Source organism: Grus americana, chromosome 31 (genome assembly GCF_028858705.1).
Source record: "Grus americana isolate bGruAme1 chromosome 31, bGruAme1.mat, whole genome shotgun sequence".
In the NCBI taxonomy this organism is placed as follows: Eukaryota; Metazoa; Chordata; class Aves; order Gruiformes; family Gruidae; genus Grus; species Grus americana.
Genome location: NC_072882.1, coordinates 1,302,022 through 1,318,190, shown reverse-complemented (window position 1 = coordinate 1,318,190; position 16,169 = coordinate 1,302,022). Strand labels below are relative to the sequence as shown.

The following is a 16,169-nucleotide window of genomic DNA, read 5'->3' as shown; positions in this document are numbered from 1 at the left end:
TGACACAGGCCAGGCGGGTGTGGAGGCGGGTGGGGGCTGGGGTGCTGCCCACCCCCCTTTATTAGCAGAGAAGTGGGGTGCCCATCTCTGCCCCCCCCAGCCCTTGCACGAGGGCTCCCCGATTCCCCCGGCTCCGTCGTGCGAGCGGAGCACCAGTGCAGAGAAGCGGCGCCTTCCCTTGCACACGGCTTGCACGAGGATTGGGGGGGGGGGGTTTCACGTCCTTCTACCTTGCACGAGGATGGGGGGGGCACATCCTTCTCGCACGAGGACGGGGGGGGGCTCACGTCCCTCCAAGTCACGGGGGGGTGTGGGAGAGGCACATCCTTCTTGCACAAGGATTGCGGGGGGGGGCACATCCTGCTTGCACGAGGGCCTTACACTCTCCTCGTGCAAGGGGGGGAGGGGGGATGTCCAAGGCACTCAGCGGGAGCAAAACCCCGTGCGAGCCCCTCGCACGCCCCCGGGGCTGGGAACGGCTCCGTTCCCTGTGTCTGTAACCGCGGGGGGGTGCAGTGGGGTGCCCCCCCCCCCCCCAATCCAGTCCCAGTGCCCCCCCCCCCCAGGCGGCCGCTACCCCTCGCCCGCCCCCCGGTCCTGGAGGTAGAGGTGCTGGAGGGCGTCGTAGGCTGAGATCCGCTTGTAGGGGTTGAAGGTCAGCATCTCCTGGGGGGGGGGGGGGACACACGACACACCGGAGGGGGGGTCACCATCGTCACACACACCCCAACCCCCCCCCCCACCCAGTGTGTGTGTGTGTGCACCCCCCCCGTGCACCCAAAGGGGTCTGCAGCGCTCAGGGCGTGACGCGGGTCCCATCGTTGCCCCGTGTCCCCCCCCCACCCAGGGTGTTTTGTGTCCCTAACCGTGTCCCCTGTCCCCCCCCCACCCCCAGTGTCGTGTGTGTCGTCCCCCCCCCCCCCCCCCCCCGGGTCTCACCAGCAGCAGCTGGGTCCCCAACGGCTCCATCTCGGGGACGAAGCCCTCCACGGGCTGGGGGGGCCGGGCGGTGAAGGCGCAGCGGGGCAGGGCCACGTCCAGGGGCCACTCGTCCTCCACGGGGAGCCCGATCATGCTGGGGGGGGGGGCAGGGTAAGGGCTGGGGGACCCCCAGGCCCAGCCCCATCCCAGATCCCCCCGACCTCCCCCCCCCCCCAACCCAGGATCCCCCCCAGAACCCCAAAAACTTACTCAAAAATCTTGCCCAGCTGGTCGGCCTCCGAGTTACCGCAGAAAAGTGGCCTGGGGTGGGGGGGACAACACACACAGGGGTGTCACCAGGCTGGGGGGGGACACGGGGGGGGGGGGGGACACCTGACTGTCCCCCCCACCCAGCAGCACCCTGGGGACCCATGTGAGTGTTGTGTCCCCGTCTGCCCCCCCCCCCCACTCACTTCCTCCGGAACATCTCGGCGAAGATGCAGCCCACGCTCCACATGTCCACGGGCGTCGCGTAGGTCGACTGCAGCAGCACCTCGGGCGCCCGGTACCACAGCGTCACCACCTGCCACGGCACCCGCTCAGCCGGCCCCACGGCCACCCAGCCCCACGGCCACCCAGCTTCACACCTACATCAGCCCCACGGCCACCCAGACCTGCGGGCACCCGGGATCCACAGCTCCCAGGACCCACGGAACCCAGAGCTGCCCCTACCTGGGACCCCCAGCTCTTTGGGTTCGTGGCCAACCCAACCTGTGGCCACCAGGAACCCAGAGCTGATCCTACCTGCAACCCACAGCTCCTTGGGGTTCATGGCCAACCCAAGCCATGGCCACCAGGACCCATGGCCACCTAGATCTGAGCTCACCTGGGACCCACAGCTCCTTGGGGTTCATGGCCAACATGACCCATAGCCACCAGGAGCCACAGGAACCCAAAGCTGACCCTACCTGGGACCCACAGTTCTTTGGGTTCATGGTCAACCCAACCCATGGCCACCAGGACCCACAACCACCTAAGTCTGTGCCTATGTGGGACAACCACAGCTCCTGTAGATTTGTGGCCACCCAGCCCCAGGGCTCCCTGGATTCACAGCCACACGCTAAAGCCACCTAGACCTGGGACCCACCGCTCCACCACGTTCCTGACCACCCAGACCTGTGGCACCCAATGCCAAGACCACCCGGTTCTAGGGCCACCCAAGACCCACAGCTCCTTGGATTTATAGCCAATCTGACCCATGGCCACCAGGAGCCACGGCCACCCAGATCTGAGCCCACCTGGGACCCACAGCTCCTTGGGGTTCATGGCCAACCCAACCCATGGCCACCAGGAGCCACGGCCACCCAGATCTGAGCTCACCTGGGACCCACAGCTCCTTGGGGTTCATGGCCAACCCAACCCATGGCCACCAAGACCCGTGACCACCTACCTAGGACCCATAGCTCCCACCACCCAGCCCCACGGCCCCCGGGACCCACATCTCACCCCCCCTCCGACCACGCACCACGGGGGTCAGGGCCATCTGGCAGCTGTAGATGCGGGCCAGGCCGAAGTCGGCCAGCTTGACCTGCCCGCTGCTGGTCACCAGGATGTTCTCGGGTTTGAGGTCCCGGTGCACGATGCAGTTCGAGTGGAGAAAGTCGAGGCCACAGAGGAACTGACGCATCAGGTCCTGGGGGCGGGGGTGACAGCACCGGCGTGAGCAGCCCCCCCCCCGACACACTGGAGTGTCCCCCCAAAAAATTGTCCTTGGTCCCTTGACCCACCTTGATGGTGTCGAGGGGCAGCCCGGGCGCGGGCGCCTTGTCCAGGTAGGTCTTCAGGTCCTGGTCCACGTGCTCGAAGATCAACGTCACCTTGATCTCGTGCTCCGTGCGCGCGGTGGCACAGACGTCCATCAGCCTGGGGACAGCGGGGGGGGGGGTGTCAGTGGGATGACCTGGGACCCCCCTCAGTGGGGTGGGGGTCAGTGGGGTGACCTGGGACCCCCCTCAGTGGGGTGACCGTCCCCCTGGGACCCCCCCATCGCTGCTCCCTGTCTCCCCCACCCACCCAGGAGATACAAGGGTGGGACGTGGTCCCCCACCTCCTGTCCCCCCCACCCCACGGCAGGACGTGGCGCCTGTCCCTTGTCCCCCACCCCGTGGCCGTGGGGCAGGACCACGGGGCGAAGCCGAGAGGCGGGAGATGGCTCCTGTCGTGTGTGTGTCCCCCCCCCCCGCAGCCCCACGGCGGCGGGGCAGGAGACGTCCTGCGTCCCCCACCCCACGACCTCGGGACGAGACCGCGGGGTGGGCGCGGGACGATGCAAAACCCCTCCACGCACGACGGCGGGCGGCGCCGTGGGGCAGCGCCGTGGGGCAGCGCCGTGGGGCGGCGCCGTGGGGCTCACTGGACGATGTTGGGGTGGTCGAAGTGCTCGAGGCGCTTGAGCAGGGCCACCTCGCGGACGGTGCTGAGGGGGAGCCCGTTCTCCGTCATCTGCACCCGCACATTCTTCAGGGCCACGAACTTGCCGCTCTGCAGGTCCCGCGCCTTGTAGACGGTGCCGTAGGCGCCCACGCCGATCTCCGCCACCGGCTCGTACTGCGCCCGCCCCTCCTGCGCCATCCTGCCCGCGCCCGCAGCGAGACCCCCGGCACCCTGCAGAGACACCCCCGGCACCCCCCCCCGCACCCCGGCACTCAGCACCCCTCTGGTACCCTGCACCCCGCAGTGAGACCCCCGGCACCCTGCAGAGACACCCCCAGCACCCCCCCCCGCACCCCGGCACTCAGCACCCCTCTGGTACCCTGCACCCCGCAGTGAGACCCCCGGCACCCTGCAGAGACACCCCCGGCACCCCCCGTACCCCGGCACTCAGCACCCCTCTGGCACCCTGCACCGAGACCCCCTGGGATGCTACAGAGACCCCCAACGCCCCCCGTACCCCGGCACTCAGCACCCCTCTGTGACCCAGCACCCCCCAGACGCTGGCACCCAGCACCCCACACCCCCAGCACCCCACTGGCACCCAGCACCCCGCAGCGAGACCCCTGGCACCCTACAGGGACACCCCCAGCACCCTGCAGCCCCCAGCACTCAGCACCAAGCACCCCCTGTGACCCAGCACCCCACAGCCCCCAGCACCCCCCTGTCACCCAGCACCCTACAGGGACACCCCCAGCTCCCTGCGGCCCCCGGCACTCAGCACCAAGCACCCCCTGTGACCCAGCACCCCACAGCCCCCAGCACCCCCCTGTCACCCAGCACCCTACAGGGACACCCCCAGCACCCCAGAGCACCCAGCACCCCACAGCCCCAGTACCCCAGAGCACTCAGCACCCTCCTGTCACCCAGCACCCTACAGGGACACCCCCAGCTCCCTGCGGCCCCCGGCACTCAGCACCCCCCTGTCACCCAGCACCCTACCGGGACACCCCCAGCACCCCAGAGCACTCAGCACCCCAGAGCCCCCAGCACCCCCCTGTCACCCAGCACCCCGCAGCAAGCGAGACCCCCCCAGCACCCCACATTCTCCTGGCACCCAGCACCCCACCCCCCAGCACAGGCCAGCACCCATCCCCCGGTGACCCCCAGGACCCCCCAAACCAGCACCCCGGCACCCCCCAACCCCCCACCCAGCACCCTGCCACCCCCCCCAACCGGCACCCAGCCCCCTCCCAGCACCCACTGACCACCACCCAGCCCCCCCCTCCCCCATTCAGCCCCCCCCAATCCCCGGCCACTGCCCCTCCCCCCCCGGGACCGCCACTGACACGCGTGGAAGGGGGCAGGGACCCCAACCCCCACGGGGGGGAGGGGAGGGGCACCCGCGTGGCCGGGGTTCGCGCGTGGGGGGTGCCACGTGCGCGGGGGGGGGGGGGCGGGGGCCGGGACTCACCGGGCGGCGGCGCGCGGGACTCGGCGGCGCGAGCCGGGCGGGGGGGCGGGGCTGGAGGACCGGAACCACCGAGACGGGGCGGCCGGAAGGGCCGGGGGAGGGGGCTAGAGGGGACACCTGGGGGGGGGGGGAAGGGGAGGGGGTGGCAGCCCCGCACGCGGGGGTTCCCCGGGGAGGGGGGGGGGAGGGGCGCTGGGACACCTGGGGCCCTCCCGGGGGGTGGGGGAGGGGCTGGGGCCCTGCTGGGGGGAGGGGCGGGGGGCGGAGCGTTCCCGGCCGGATTCGAACCCGCGGCCAGAGCGGCCCCGCGGCGCCCCCTGGCGGCTGCGCTGGGAGCTCCGGGAGGGACACGCGGGACAGCGGGACACGGCGGGGGGGCGTGACGGTGCACGTGGAAAGGGAGACACCGGGACACGCGTGGCTTCAGGACAGGCGGGTGCCGGGGGGGGGTGTCTGTGGGATAGGCTGGGACACGCGTGCGCAGAGACGGGACCCACGGGCGCGGACACGCGCCGTGTACACACACGCACGCACACACACCCCCCCAGCCCCACTCCAACACCCCACGCTCGGTGCGCGCCCCCCCGTGCCCGAGCTGCTGTCCCGCGTGGGACACACACACACAGAGGGGGCTGGGGGAGAGACACGGGACTGCGTGGGGACCGAGGCACGGGAGTACCCGGGGGGGGGGGGGAACACGACGACACACGGGGGACAGGGGAACACGGCACCCACGGGAGGACACGGGCGTGGGGGGTGCGGGGGAGGGGGGGGGTCCCGGGCGCCCCCGGGCTCTGTCCGTGGTGCTGAAACGGCCCCACGGCGGCAGCGGGATCACGGGGGGGGGGGCTGTGATGGAGCCCACGGGGAGACCTGGCTCCATGGCGGGGGGGGGGGCACTCACACGCGTGCAGCCCCCTCGTGCATGCGTGGGCACACCCCCCCAGCCTCACGCCACCCCAGGATGGGGGGGGGGGTCCCACGGGTGCCCCAGGGCCGGGGGGTGGGGTCAGCGCGGTGCCCCCCCCCCATGCCGGTGTCACCACGCTCGGCTGCCCCAGGGTCCCCACGAGGGTCCAGAGTCCCCAGTGCTGACGTCAGCCCTGTCCCCACGTGGGACATTGAACCCCCCCCCCCCCCACGCCGTGGGAGGCACCACCCGTGTTAACCCCCCCGTGGCCGGCATGGGGCGGGGCTCGCTGCCCCCCTGGGGGTCACCCGTGGGTGTGTGGCCCCCCCACCCCCCCGGCAGCCGGGCAGTGGGGTGCGGGGGGTGCGGGGGGGGGGGTCCCCCCACGCTCTGCCCCCACCCTGTGCCGCGCCCGGCGGCTGCGGGGCCACGTCACCCCTGGGTGCTGCCGGCACGTCGGGGCAGGCACCCACCCACCCACCGACACCCCACGGGGCACGGGGGGGGGGGGGCATGGCGGGTGCTGAGTCACCCTGAAAAGCCGTCTGGGGGGGGGCAGGGAGCACCCCGGCACCACCGCGCCCCCAAATCCCCCTTTATTAGCCAATAAATAAACCTTTAAATAACCCGGCGGAGCCATAAATAGCGCCGGGGGCGGGAAATAGGGTGGGGGGCACCGCCGGGGTCAAGGTCACCCACGGGGTCAAGGCCGTCACTGAGGTCAGGGACACCGATGGGGTCAAGGTCACCCATGGGGTCAAGGCCGTCACTGAGGTCAGGGACACCGATGGGGTCAAGGCCACCGCCAGGGTGGAGGGAACCACTGAGGTCAAGGCCACTGCTGGGGTCAAGGTCACCCACGGGGTCAAGGCCAGTGATGGGGTCGAGGCCACTGCTGGGGTCGAGGTCACCCATGGGGTCAAGGCCACTGCCGGGGTCAATGCCAGCGATGGGGTCAAGGCCACTGCCGGAGGGCACCGCTGGGGTCAAGGCCACCGCCAGGGTCAAGTCCAGCACTGGGGTCAAGGTCACCGCCGGGGTCAAGTCCACCCACAGGTCCCTCGCCGGTCCCCGCTCATCGGCTGAGGAACTGGAGGTTGATGGTGGCCTCGGGGACGAGCAGGGTGCGCGTCATGGGACGGACGCGGCCGCCGCCGGGCTCCGGCCGCACCTCGAAGCGCAGCAGGATCTGCCGAAAGCCGGGACGGGGGGTGAGGACCGACGGGGACGGGGGGGACACGGCCCACGCGGGGCAGGGGGGGGTCTCACCTGCGCCAGCGCCAGGTGGATCTCCAGCTCGGCGAGGCGGCGGCCGACGCAGCTGCGTTTGCCGACGCCGAAGGGCAGGGAGGCGAAGGGGTGGTGGGCGGCGTCCCGGCGCAGCCAGCGCTCCGGGCGGAAAGAGTCGGGAGCCGGGAAGAGGCGGCCGTCCCGGGAGGCGGCGTAGTGGCAGAGGGTGATGAGGGTCTGGGGGACACACACACATGGGGACACGCCCACGGGGGTGAGCGGGGACGCGGGGACCCACCGGTGACGGCGGGAGGCCCGGCCCGTGGCTCACCTTGCGGGGCACCAGGTAGTCGCCCACGCGGATGTCGCGGTCGGGGACGACGCGGGCGTTGGCAGGGATGACGGGGTAGAGCCTGGGGGGGGACGGGGGGTGCTGTCACCGGGGCCGTCACCATCCCCGTCCTCGTCCCCATCCCTGGCTTCATCTCCATCCCCATCCTTGTCCCCATCTCCATCCCCATCCCTGTCCTCATCCCCTTCCTCGTCCCCCACCCATCTTCATCCCAGCCACCATCCTCATCCCTCGTCCCCAACCGTCCCCATCTCCATCCCCATCCTCGTCCCCATCTTCATCCCTGTCCCTACCCTTGTCCCCATCCTCATCCCCGTCCTCATCCTTGTCTCCATTCCTGTCCTGTCTTCATCCCAGCCACCATCCTCATCCCCATCTTCACCCCTGTCCCTGTCCCCATCTCCATCCCCGTTCCCATCCTCATCCCCATCTTCATCCCTGTCCCCGTCCCCATCCCCATGTCCCCGTCCCCACCTCAGGGTCTCCTTCACCACGGCCCTCAGCAGGGGCACCCTGCCCAGCGCGGTGACCGAGGGGCCGCAGCCGGTGCCCAGCGCCGCCGCCAGCTCCCGGTGCAGCTCCGCCTGCACCCCGGGGTGCCGCGCCAGCTCGTACAGGCTCCACGACAGGGTGCTGGAGATCTGCGGTGGAGAGGGGGCGGGGGGGCGAAGGTGTCAACGGGACCCCGTGGAGGTGGGGACACCACCCCACGTCCCCTCCTCACCGTGTCCACCCCGGCCAGCAGCAGCTCGGTGACGTTGCCGTAGATGGTCTTCATGGGGACCTTCTCCCGGGCCAAGTGGTCGGTGAGACACGTCTTCTCCGCCGGTCCACCCCGCTCGGCCGCCTCGGCCACGCGTCGGTCGATGTGACCCTTGGCTGGAGAGGACGAAGCCCAGTGAGCGTCACGACGGCCGAGGGATGGCAGGTGTCCCCCGCGTCCCTTCGGTGTCCCCTCACCGAAGGCGAACATGTAGTCCCAGGCCTCGCAGAAGGTCTGCCAGGGTTTGGGGAAGAGGCGGTGGAGGATTTTGGGCATGGCCATGGTGAGCAGCGTCATGACGAACATGGTGTTGATGGAGCGGATGAAGGTCTCCGTGTCCCGCGGCACCTCCTGCTCCAGGCAGCCCAGGCGGGAGGCGAAGAGGACGGAGGAGATTCCTGTTTGGGGTGGGGGTGGGAAAAGGGGGTGAACCAGGGGACAAGGGGAGCCCTGGGGACAGGGAGGACCTTGGGGAACGTGAGGAGCACCTTGGGGAACAGCAGGAGCCCTTGGGGACACTGGAGTGTCCTTGGGGATGGGGTGGGGACAAGGGGCACCTTGAGGAGCACCACGGGGAGCCCTGGGGGACACGGGAGTCTGGGGTGGGGACAAGGGGCACCCTGAGGACATGGAGCACCTTGGGGAACATGGGGAGCACCTTGGGGGACACCAGGAGCCCTGGGGGACGTGGTTGGGATGTGGTGGGGACAAGGGGTACCCTGGGGACATGGGAGACTCCAGGGGACATGGGATGTCCCCAGGGACACGGGGAGCCCCTGAGAGACACGGGGAGACCGGGGGGGGGGGGGCGCACAGAAGTCATGGGGAGACCCTGGAGGAACCAGGGGGACACGGGGACACAGCAGGTCCTGGGGGACACAGGGAGCCCCAAGGGGACACGAAAGTCCTGGGGACATGGAGGGGGGGGGACACCCTGGAGGATCCAGGAACCACGGGGAACCCCTTGGGGGGGGGGGGGAGGGGTTGGGGTGTCCCCCCCTCACCTTCCAAACCGAACTTGTAGAACTCGGCAGCGAGGTCGGGGACGAGGTGCTGGGGGTGACGGTCGCGCTGGCGCTGCAGCCGCCGCAGCAGGTCGCCCACCACGCCGGCCACTGGCCCCGCGTAGCCCTCGGCCGCCTGTGGCCGCAGCAGCAGCCGCCCCAGCAGCCTGCGCAGCCGCTGCCACTCCTCGCCCTCCCTGTGGGACCGGGGACACGGGTGACGCGGGGGGGGGGGACGACACGCACGGGGGGGGGATGGAGGGACGGGGACACGGGGGATCCCCCCCCCCCCCGCCCCGAAGGAAGAGGCTGGCACGCCCCGGGTGTGAGCGTGGGCACCCGCGTGTGCCAATGGGCCCGTGCACGTCCCCTGTGCCCACGGGTGGGTGCCCACGGGCAGCCCTGGGGGGGGGGGGGGGGGGGTCGTGCATGGGGGCGGGGGGGCTGCATGTGGGGGCGGGGGGCTGAGCATGGGGTTGGGGGGCTGCACATGGAGTTGGGGGGCTGTACAAGGGGTCGGGGGGCTGTACGAGGGGTCGGGGGGCTGAGCACGGGGTCGGGGGGGCTCTGCATGGAGCTGGGGGGCTGCACATGGGGTTGGGGGGCTGAGCATGGAGCTGAAGGACCCTACATGGGGTCAGGGGGCTGAGTATGGAGCTGGGGGGGCTGCACATGGGGCTGGGGGGGCTGTACGAGGGGTCGGGGGGCTGCACATGGAGTTGGGGGGGCTGAGCATGGGGCTGGGGGGGTGCACACAGAGTTGGGGGGCTGCACATGGGGTCGGGGGGCTCTGCGTGGAGCTGAAGGACCCTGCATGGGGTCGGGGGGCTGAGCATGGAGCTGGGGGGCTGCACACGGGGCTGGGGGGCTGCACATGGAGTTGGGGGGCTGCACACGGGGTCGGGGGGCTGAGTACAGGGATTCGGGGATCCCGGGCCTGTCGCCCCGTGCCCACGCAGGGGCCGTGGCGCTCCCCTGGCAGTTACTCACATCCTGCGGGGTGGGGGGGGGGGGGGGGGCCGGGGGGGGCCCGGGGGAGCCGGGAGCGGCTGGGGAAGGGGGGGTGGGCAGCGGCAGGGCCGGGGGGGCCTGAATCACGGCTGAGTCACCCCGGGCTCGCCGGGCCCTTCCCGCGCCCGCCCCGCCGGCTGCGGCCCCACGGGACGCCCTTCCTGGAATGGGTGCGTGGGCACGGGGGGGTGGGGGGGGCTGGGAGCCCCTCGGGGCACAGACACCCCATAGACCCCCGGGGAGGGCAGGGAGACACCCCACAGCCCCCGGGGGAGCCCCCGGCCCCACGCGCGGCCCCATGGCTCCGTGTACGGCCCCCCAACCCCCCGTGCGGCCCCCCAACCCCCTCTGCAGCTCCCGACCCCTCGTGCAACCCCCCGAACCCCGTGTGCAGCCCCCAGCCCCCTGCATGCCGCCCCCAATCCCACGCACAGCCCCCAGACCCCATGGGGAGCCCCTGGACCCCCACGGACCCATATGCAGCCCCCAGCCCCCCCTGCACAGCCCCTAGACCCCCATGTACAGCCCCCAGCCCCCACGAGCAGACCCCTGACCCCCGTGCAGGGACCCCTGACCCCCATACAGAGACCCCAGACCCCACGAGCAGACCCCTGACCCCCATACAGAGACCCCAGACCCCCAGGCGCAGCCCCCAGCGCCCTCTGTGCAGCCCCCAGGCCTCACGCACAACCCCTGATCCCTACGTGCAGCCCCCAGCCCCCCCCCAGGTGAAGCCCCCAGCCCCCACAAACAGCCCCCAGCCCCCCGTGGGCAGCCCCCAGACCCCACAAACAGCCCCCAGACCCCCGTGGGCAGCCCCCAGCCCCCCACAAACAGCCCCCAGCCCCCCACAAACAGCCCCCAGACCCCCGTGGGCAGCCCCCAGCCCCCACAAACAGCCCCCAGCCCCCCACAAACAGCCCCCAGACCCCCACGAACAGCCCCCAGACCCCCACGAACAGCCCCCAGACCCCCACGAACAGCCCCCAGCCCCACTCACGCGGTGAGCAGCCCGCAGGCGTGCCCGCGGCAGACCCGGTAATCCTTCCAGGAGGAAAGGTGGGAACGGATGGGGAAGTCGCCCTCCTGCCGCAGCACTTGCTCGATCAGCCCGGCCTCCGCCACGTGCACCGTCAGGATGGGCCCGAAGCTCGCCTTCCACACCGGACCGTACCGGGCACGGCCCTCCACCTGCGGGGACACGGGGACATGGCACCGGGCTGGCACCGGGGAAGGGACCCGGAGCCTCAGGGAGATGCTGGATGGGAGAGGACCGGCCGTGACACCGGGGTTGGTGGTCCTGGGGTCCCAGAGGGTCCCAGCCCCGCTGTGCCCACCCGTGGGTGGCCCCGTGGGCCCCGTCCTGGGTGCTGCTGCCCACCCGCCCCGGGAGCCCGGCCAGGGCACAGTGCGCACGGTGAGGGGTTAACCATTAGCAGCCGCGGCTCGGTGAGAGCCTGGGGCCGGTCCCTGTCCCCGCCAAGCCCCGGGGATTGAGACTGGGGTCCCCTTGTCCCCTCTGAGTCCCAAGGATTGAGACCGGGGTTCCCCCTGGCCCCTCCAAGCCCCAGGGCAGTGGGACGCAGGTCCCCGCCGTCCTCTCCAAGCCTCGTGAATTGAGATCAGGTTCCCTTTGTCCCCTCCAAGCCCCAAAGCGGTCAGACCAGGGGCCCCCCTGTCCCCTCCAAGCCCCAGGACAGTGTGACCGGGGCCCCCCCCGGCCCCCCCGAGCCCTAGAGCGGTCAGGCTGGTGTTCCCTTGGCCCCTCCAAGCCGCAGGGCGGTGAGATCGGAGTTCTGCTGTCCCCACCGAGCCCAGGGTGACCACACCAAGATCCCCCCCCATCTCCTCCGTGTCCCAGGGTGGAAGGAACGGGGTCCCCCCTGTCCCCTCCAAGCCCCAGGGAGGTGAGACCAGGGTCCTGCTGGCCCCGCCAAGCCCAAGGTGTTGGGACTGGGCTCCTCTCCAGCTCCTCCAAGCCCCAGAGTGGTGGGAACGGGGTCCCTCCATCCTCGCCAAGCCGCGGCGTGGTGGGACCGGGGTCCCCCTTGTCCCTTCCAAGCCCCAGGGGAGCGAGACCCAGGTCCCCCGAGCCACCCCACCCCCCCGCCATTACCTGCAGCTCGTGGAGCCTCCGCAGACCCCCGCGGCAGAGGAGGTCATAGAGGAAGGTGACGGGGCTGGGTCCCGGCATCTCGGCCAGGCTCCGGGGACCCCGGTTGGCGGCGGGAGGGACCGGGGGACGTCGGGGGACCCCCAGCTCGGGCAGGCAACGGGACAGCAGAGCTGCCCGGGCAGGCAGGCGCAGGCTCTGCGGCATGGCGGGGACGTGGGTGGAGTGGCCTTGGGGACGCGGGTGGCTTGGGGACACGGGGGGGGACCGTGGGGGGGCACGGGGGGACCGCGGGGCCGCGCCTCGACTGAGCCGCTGGCATCGGCCGGGACCTTTATAAGCGCCCACGTGGAGCTGGGCGAGCCACGCCCCCTTCGGGCAATGGCCACGCCCCCTTCGGGCCCAAACCCCGCCCCCTCCTGTCTCCAAACCCCGCCCCGCCCTCCCGCGGAGAGATTTGCATAAAAGATCCCCCCCGGGCCAATCAGGGCGCGGGAAGGGCCGGGGCGGTCACGTGGAGGGAGTGAGCTCCTCTTCCCGCGGGGCGCGCACACGCGTGGGCACGATCACACACACACACACACCCCCCCCCGCACGTGGGCACCCCCCTCCAGGGACACACGCGTGTGTGCACCCACCTGGGCACCCCCACGCCCCCCCCCCCCCCCCCCAAGGTGTGCACCCCCCCCACGCGTGCACCCCCCCGCGTTTGCACCCCCCCACGCCCGTGCACACCCCCCCCCCCCCGCGTCACTCTGCAGCCTGGTGAGCTCTCCCACCCCCCCCCTCCCAGTTCAACCAGTGCCCCCAGTCCCGTGGGAAGCCTGGGGGAGGGGTTATGCTGCCACACACCCCCACCCACACCCCCCGTGGGGGGGGACGGACACGGGGGTGCGGCCTCCCCCCCCCCACTGCTGGATTCTTGGGAATTACCGGCTTGCGACACCGGAAACGCTGGGCTGTGCCAGTGGAAACCCCCCACAGGGGATGGGGGGGGAAGTGGGGGCCCCCACACCCCACGGGGGGGGGGGGGGGGCAGAGCGTGTGTGTGTCCCACCCCCCCCACGGGGGTTTCCTTCCCCAGGCTGAGATCACGCCCCGGGGAAACTGAGGCAGGAAGTAGTTGTGCCCCACCCCCACGTTACCCCGGGGGGGGGCAATTCCTGACACCCTCCCCCCCCCGCCCCCGTGGGGTGCAGGAGTGGGACCAGCCCCGTGGGGTGGGGGGGGTGGGGTTTGGGGGGGGCTGCGGTGACAGCACGGCCGGGAGGGGACGAGACTTGGGGACGTGCTGGTGGCTTTATTGTGAAATAGGGGGGGGGGGGTGTCAGCTGAGACCTGTCCCACTCGTGTCCCCTCAGGCGTCCCCCCCCGCGGCCGGATCCTGGAGGCGGCGGAAGATGGCGGGGAAGATCTGGCGGCCGCCGCGCTGAACCTTCCGTCCCTCCTCCGTGGACGTGCCCAGCCGGGCCACGATGGGGTCTGCAGCCTTGGGGGGGGCGTGGGGGGGCCCAGTCAGCTCCCAGTCAGCTCCCAGTCAGCTCCCAGTCAGCTCCCAGTGCCCCCCCCCCCCAACTCACCAGCTGGGCCAGCGGCACCTCCTCGAAGAGCGGGTGCTCCCCGAAATGCTTCACCATCCACTCGTGGACCTCCGCCACGTCCGTCACCGTGTACACCAGGCCCTAGGGACAACCTGCGAGGTCACCAAAATTGGGGGGGGGGGATCCCCAACACCCCCCCCACCCCCCCAAGAGGGCTGGATCCTTCCCCCCCCCGCCAAATCCCTGGGAATTCGCTGCTTCCTGGTGCATCCCCAGGGTGGGGAAATTTGGGGGGGGGCGGGGAGGGATGGGGGGCATATGGGGGGGTTGGGAGCATGGGGGGGACACGGAGGGGTCATGGGGACACGTGGGGGGGACACGGGGGGGCCCGGCACTCACCCCGGGGCGCAGGACGTAGCCGTACTCCGCCAGCAGCGTGGGGCTGATGATTCGCCACTTGTGCTTGGTCCGCTTGAAGTGGGGGTCGGGGAAGAGGAAGAACATCTTGCTGAGCTGGGGGGGGGGTAAAAAAATGGGGGGGGGTGTCCAGGGGATGGGGGGCAGCACCCCGCTTGGCACCACCCCCCCTCCCCACCTGCACTGGGGAGGGGGGGGGGGAATGGGTGCTGAGGGGGGGGAAATGGGTGCTGGGGGGGGGGGCGGGCACCCGGGGGGGCTGGGGGCCACCTGGGGTGTTGGGGAGGGTTTGGGGGGGGGGGGGGGTTATTTGGGGGGGGGGGGGTGCCCCCACCTGAGCTTTGCGGAAGAAGTGGGGGAGGTGTTTCATGGCGTTGGCGCGCACGCAGGCCACGTTGCCGAATCGGCCGGGCTGGGCCGCCCGCAGCGCCCGGATCCGCTCCCCGGCGAAGGCGGCCACCTTCACCCGCAGCTCCAGCCCCAGCATCAGCGTGCGGGGGAAGAGGGGGGACAGCTCCACTGCGGGGGGGGTCAGTGGGCACCCCCGGGCACCCCCAACCCCACTGACCCCCCCCCGGTGTCCCCAGACCCCCCCGTGTCCCCGTACCCCCCCAGTGCCCCCAGACCCTCCCCCCCGTGTCCCCAGACATGCCCAGTGCCCCAGATCCCCCCCTCCATGTCCCCAGATCCCCCCCCCCGGTGTCCCTGTACCCCCCCAGTGTCCCTGTCATCCCCCCCGGTGTCCCCAGACCCCCCCACCGTGTCCCCATCCCCCCCCGGTGTCCCCAGACCCCCCCACCGTGTCCCCATCCCCCCCCCCGGTGTCCCCATCCCCCCCCCCGGTGTCCCCAGACCACCCCTCGGTGTCCCCATCCCCCCCCCCCCGGTGTCCCCGTCATCCCCCCCCGGTGCCCCCAGACCCCCCCCGGTGTCCCCGTCGTCCCCCGGTGTCCCCGTCGTCCCCCCCCGCTCACCCAGCAGCCCCCCGTAGCCGCAACCCACGTCGGCGAATTCCACGCGGGGGGGCGGTTGCCCGGGGGAGGCGGCGGGAGGGAAGAAAGCCGGGAAAAGCGGAGCCCAGTCCATGTCCTGCGGTCTGGCGGGGCTGTGGGAACGGCGTCACGCGTGGGGGGGGGAGGCAACGGGACCGTGGGAACGCGGGGGAGGGGGGCGTCACGGTGGTACCGGGGAGGGCGCGGCCGTGGCTGGGAGGGGGAAACCCGCGAGTGACCGTGAGGGGGGGCCCAGACCGGGTGTTACCGGGGGGGGGGGGGGGGGGCTGTGAGGGGCTCCCGGGGCTGCCGGACCCGGCCGGGGGGGGGTGGGGGTGTCCCGGGGGCCCCAGGCCGAGCTGTAAGGGGGGGGGCCCGGGCCGGATGTTACCGGGGAGGCCCTGGGGGGGGGCCCGGCCCGGCCGCGGGGGGGTCCCGGGGGTCCCGGCCGCACTCACTAGCGCAGCGTGTGGTCGGCCAGCGGGTTGGCGTGTGCCCGCTGCCGGTAAAAGCGCTTCTGCGGCGGCGCCGCCTCCTCCCGCTCCTCCATGGCGGCCTGAGGGGCGGGCGCCGGGTAAAGACGTCACCGCGCGGCGCCGCTGAGTTACGTCACGGCGGCACCTGCCGTCAGGGGCGGGGTCTGGGCAGGCTCCGCCCCCCTCCCAGCGCCTGCGCAGTCCGACCAGTCCGACCAGTCTGCCCAGTCCAGTCCGACCAGTGACCCCCGCGCCCGGCCCGGCGACCCCGGGCCCTCTCCGCAGTGTCCCCCAGTGTTCCCAGTGTTCCCAGTGCTCCCAGTGCCGCCCAGTGCCCCCCAGTGCTCCCAGTGCCGCCCAGTGCTCCCAGTGCCCCCCAGTGCTCCCCAGTGTTCCCAGTGCCCCCTAGTGCTCCCCAGTGTTCCCAGTGCTCCCAGTGTCCCCCAGTGCTCCCAGTTCCCCCCAGTGTTCCCAGTGCTCCCCAGCCCTTCCCAGTGCTCCCAGTGCCCCCCAATATTCCCAGTGTTCCCAGTGC

General features: G+C 71.9%; 3 protein-coding genes across 3 annotated transcripts; all 3 read right to left on the bottom strand.

Annotated features, from left to right (window-relative positions):
* Positions 1-25: 25 nt before the first annotated feature.
* Positions 26-4,934, bottom strand: CDK4 (cyclin dependent kinase 4). The gene is made up of 8 exons (XM_054806917.1): positions 4,826-4,934; positions 3,335-3,585; positions 2,709-2,844; positions 2,447-2,614; positions 1,395-1,504; positions 1,192-1,242; positions 940-1,075; positions 26-666 (listed from the first exon to the last, which is right to left on the bottom strand). Exons 2-8 carry the CDS (start codon positions 3,550-3,552, stop codon positions 574-576), a joined length of 912 nt encoding a protein of 303 aa, XP_054662892.1. The 5' UTR covers positions 3,553-3,585; positions 4,826-4,934; the 3' UTR covers positions 26-573.
* A 1,341-nt stretch (positions 4,935-6,275) lies between these two features.
* LOC129197999 (25-hydroxyvitamin D-1 alpha hydroxylase, mitochondrial) lies at positions 6,276-12,511 on the bottom strand. The gene is made up of 9 exons (XM_054806913.1): positions 12,212-12,511; positions 11,096-11,286; positions 9,085-9,281; positions 8,278-8,478; positions 8,042-8,196; positions 7,792-7,958; positions 7,297-7,378; positions 7,005-7,202; positions 6,276-6,924 (listed from the first exon to the last, which is right to left on the bottom strand). The coding sequence occupies exons 1-9, from the start codon at positions 12,413-12,415 to the stop codon at positions 6,811-6,813; spliced, it is 1,509 nt and encodes a 502-aa protein (XP_054662888.1). The 5' UTR covers positions 12,416-12,511; the 3' UTR covers positions 6,276-6,810.
* Positions 12,512-13,494: 983 nt separating this feature from the next.
* Positions 13,495-15,762, bottom strand: METTL1 (methyltransferase 1, tRNA methylguanosine). Its single transcript, XM_054806918.1, has 6 exons — positions 15,617-15,762; positions 15,141-15,271; positions 14,501-14,685; positions 14,149-14,262; positions 13,789-13,890; positions 13,495-13,697 (listed from the first exon to the last, which is right to left on the bottom strand). Exons 1-6 carry the CDS (start codon positions 15,706-15,708, stop codon positions 13,566-13,568), a joined length of 756 nt encoding a protein of 251 aa, XP_054662893.1. The 5' UTR covers positions 15,709-15,762; the 3' UTR covers positions 13,495-13,565.
* Between the last annotated feature and the right edge of the window lie 407 nt (positions 15,763-16,169).

What these genes read in the sequence shown, in the direction of transcription:
- METTL1 (XM_054806918.1), bottom strand. Translation starts at nt 15,708, where the DNA reads ATGGAGGAGCGGGAGGAGGCGGCGCCGCCGCAGAAGCGCTTTTACCGG. An exon ending in ACTTCTTCCGCAAAGCTCAG is followed by an intron (nt 14,263 to 14,500) that starts GTGGGGGCACCC and finishes CCCCCCCCCCAG; the next exon opens with CTCAGCAAGATGTTCTTCCT. An exon ending in GCTACGTCCTGCGCCCCGGG is followed by an intron (nt 13,891 to 14,148) that starts GTGAGTGCCGGG and finishes GGTTGTCCCTAG; the next exon opens with GGCCTGGTGTACACGGTGAC.
- CDK4 (XM_054806917.1), bottom strand. Translation starts at nt 3,552, where the DNA reads ATGGCGCAGGAGGGGCGGGCGCAGTACGAGCCGGTGGCGGAGATCGGC. An exon ending in GACCACCCCAACATCGTCCA is followed by an intron (nt 2,845 to 3,334) that starts GTGAGCCCCACG and finishes CGCTGTCCCCAG; the next exon opens with GCTGATGGACGTCTGTGCCA. An exon ending in CAGCTGGGCAAGATTTTTGA is followed by an intron (nt 1,076 to 1,191) that starts GTAAGTTTTTGG and finishes CCCCCCCCCCAG; the next exon opens with CATGATCGGGCTCCCCGTGG.
- LOC129197999 (XM_054806913.1), bottom strand. Translation starts at nt 12,415, where the DNA reads ATGCCGCAGAGCCTGCGCCTGCCTGCCCGGGCAGCTCTGCTGTCCCGT. An exon ending in GGAGGCTCCACGAGCTGCAG is followed by an intron (nt 11,287 to 12,211) that starts GTAATGGCGGGG and finishes GTGTCCCCGCAG; the next exon opens with GTGGAGGGCCGTGCCCGGTA. An exon ending in GCCTGCGGGCTGCTCACCGC is followed by an intron (nt 9,282 to 11,095) that starts GTGAGTGGGGCT and finishes CCGGTCCCACAG; the next exon opens with GGAGGGCGAGGAGTGGCAGC.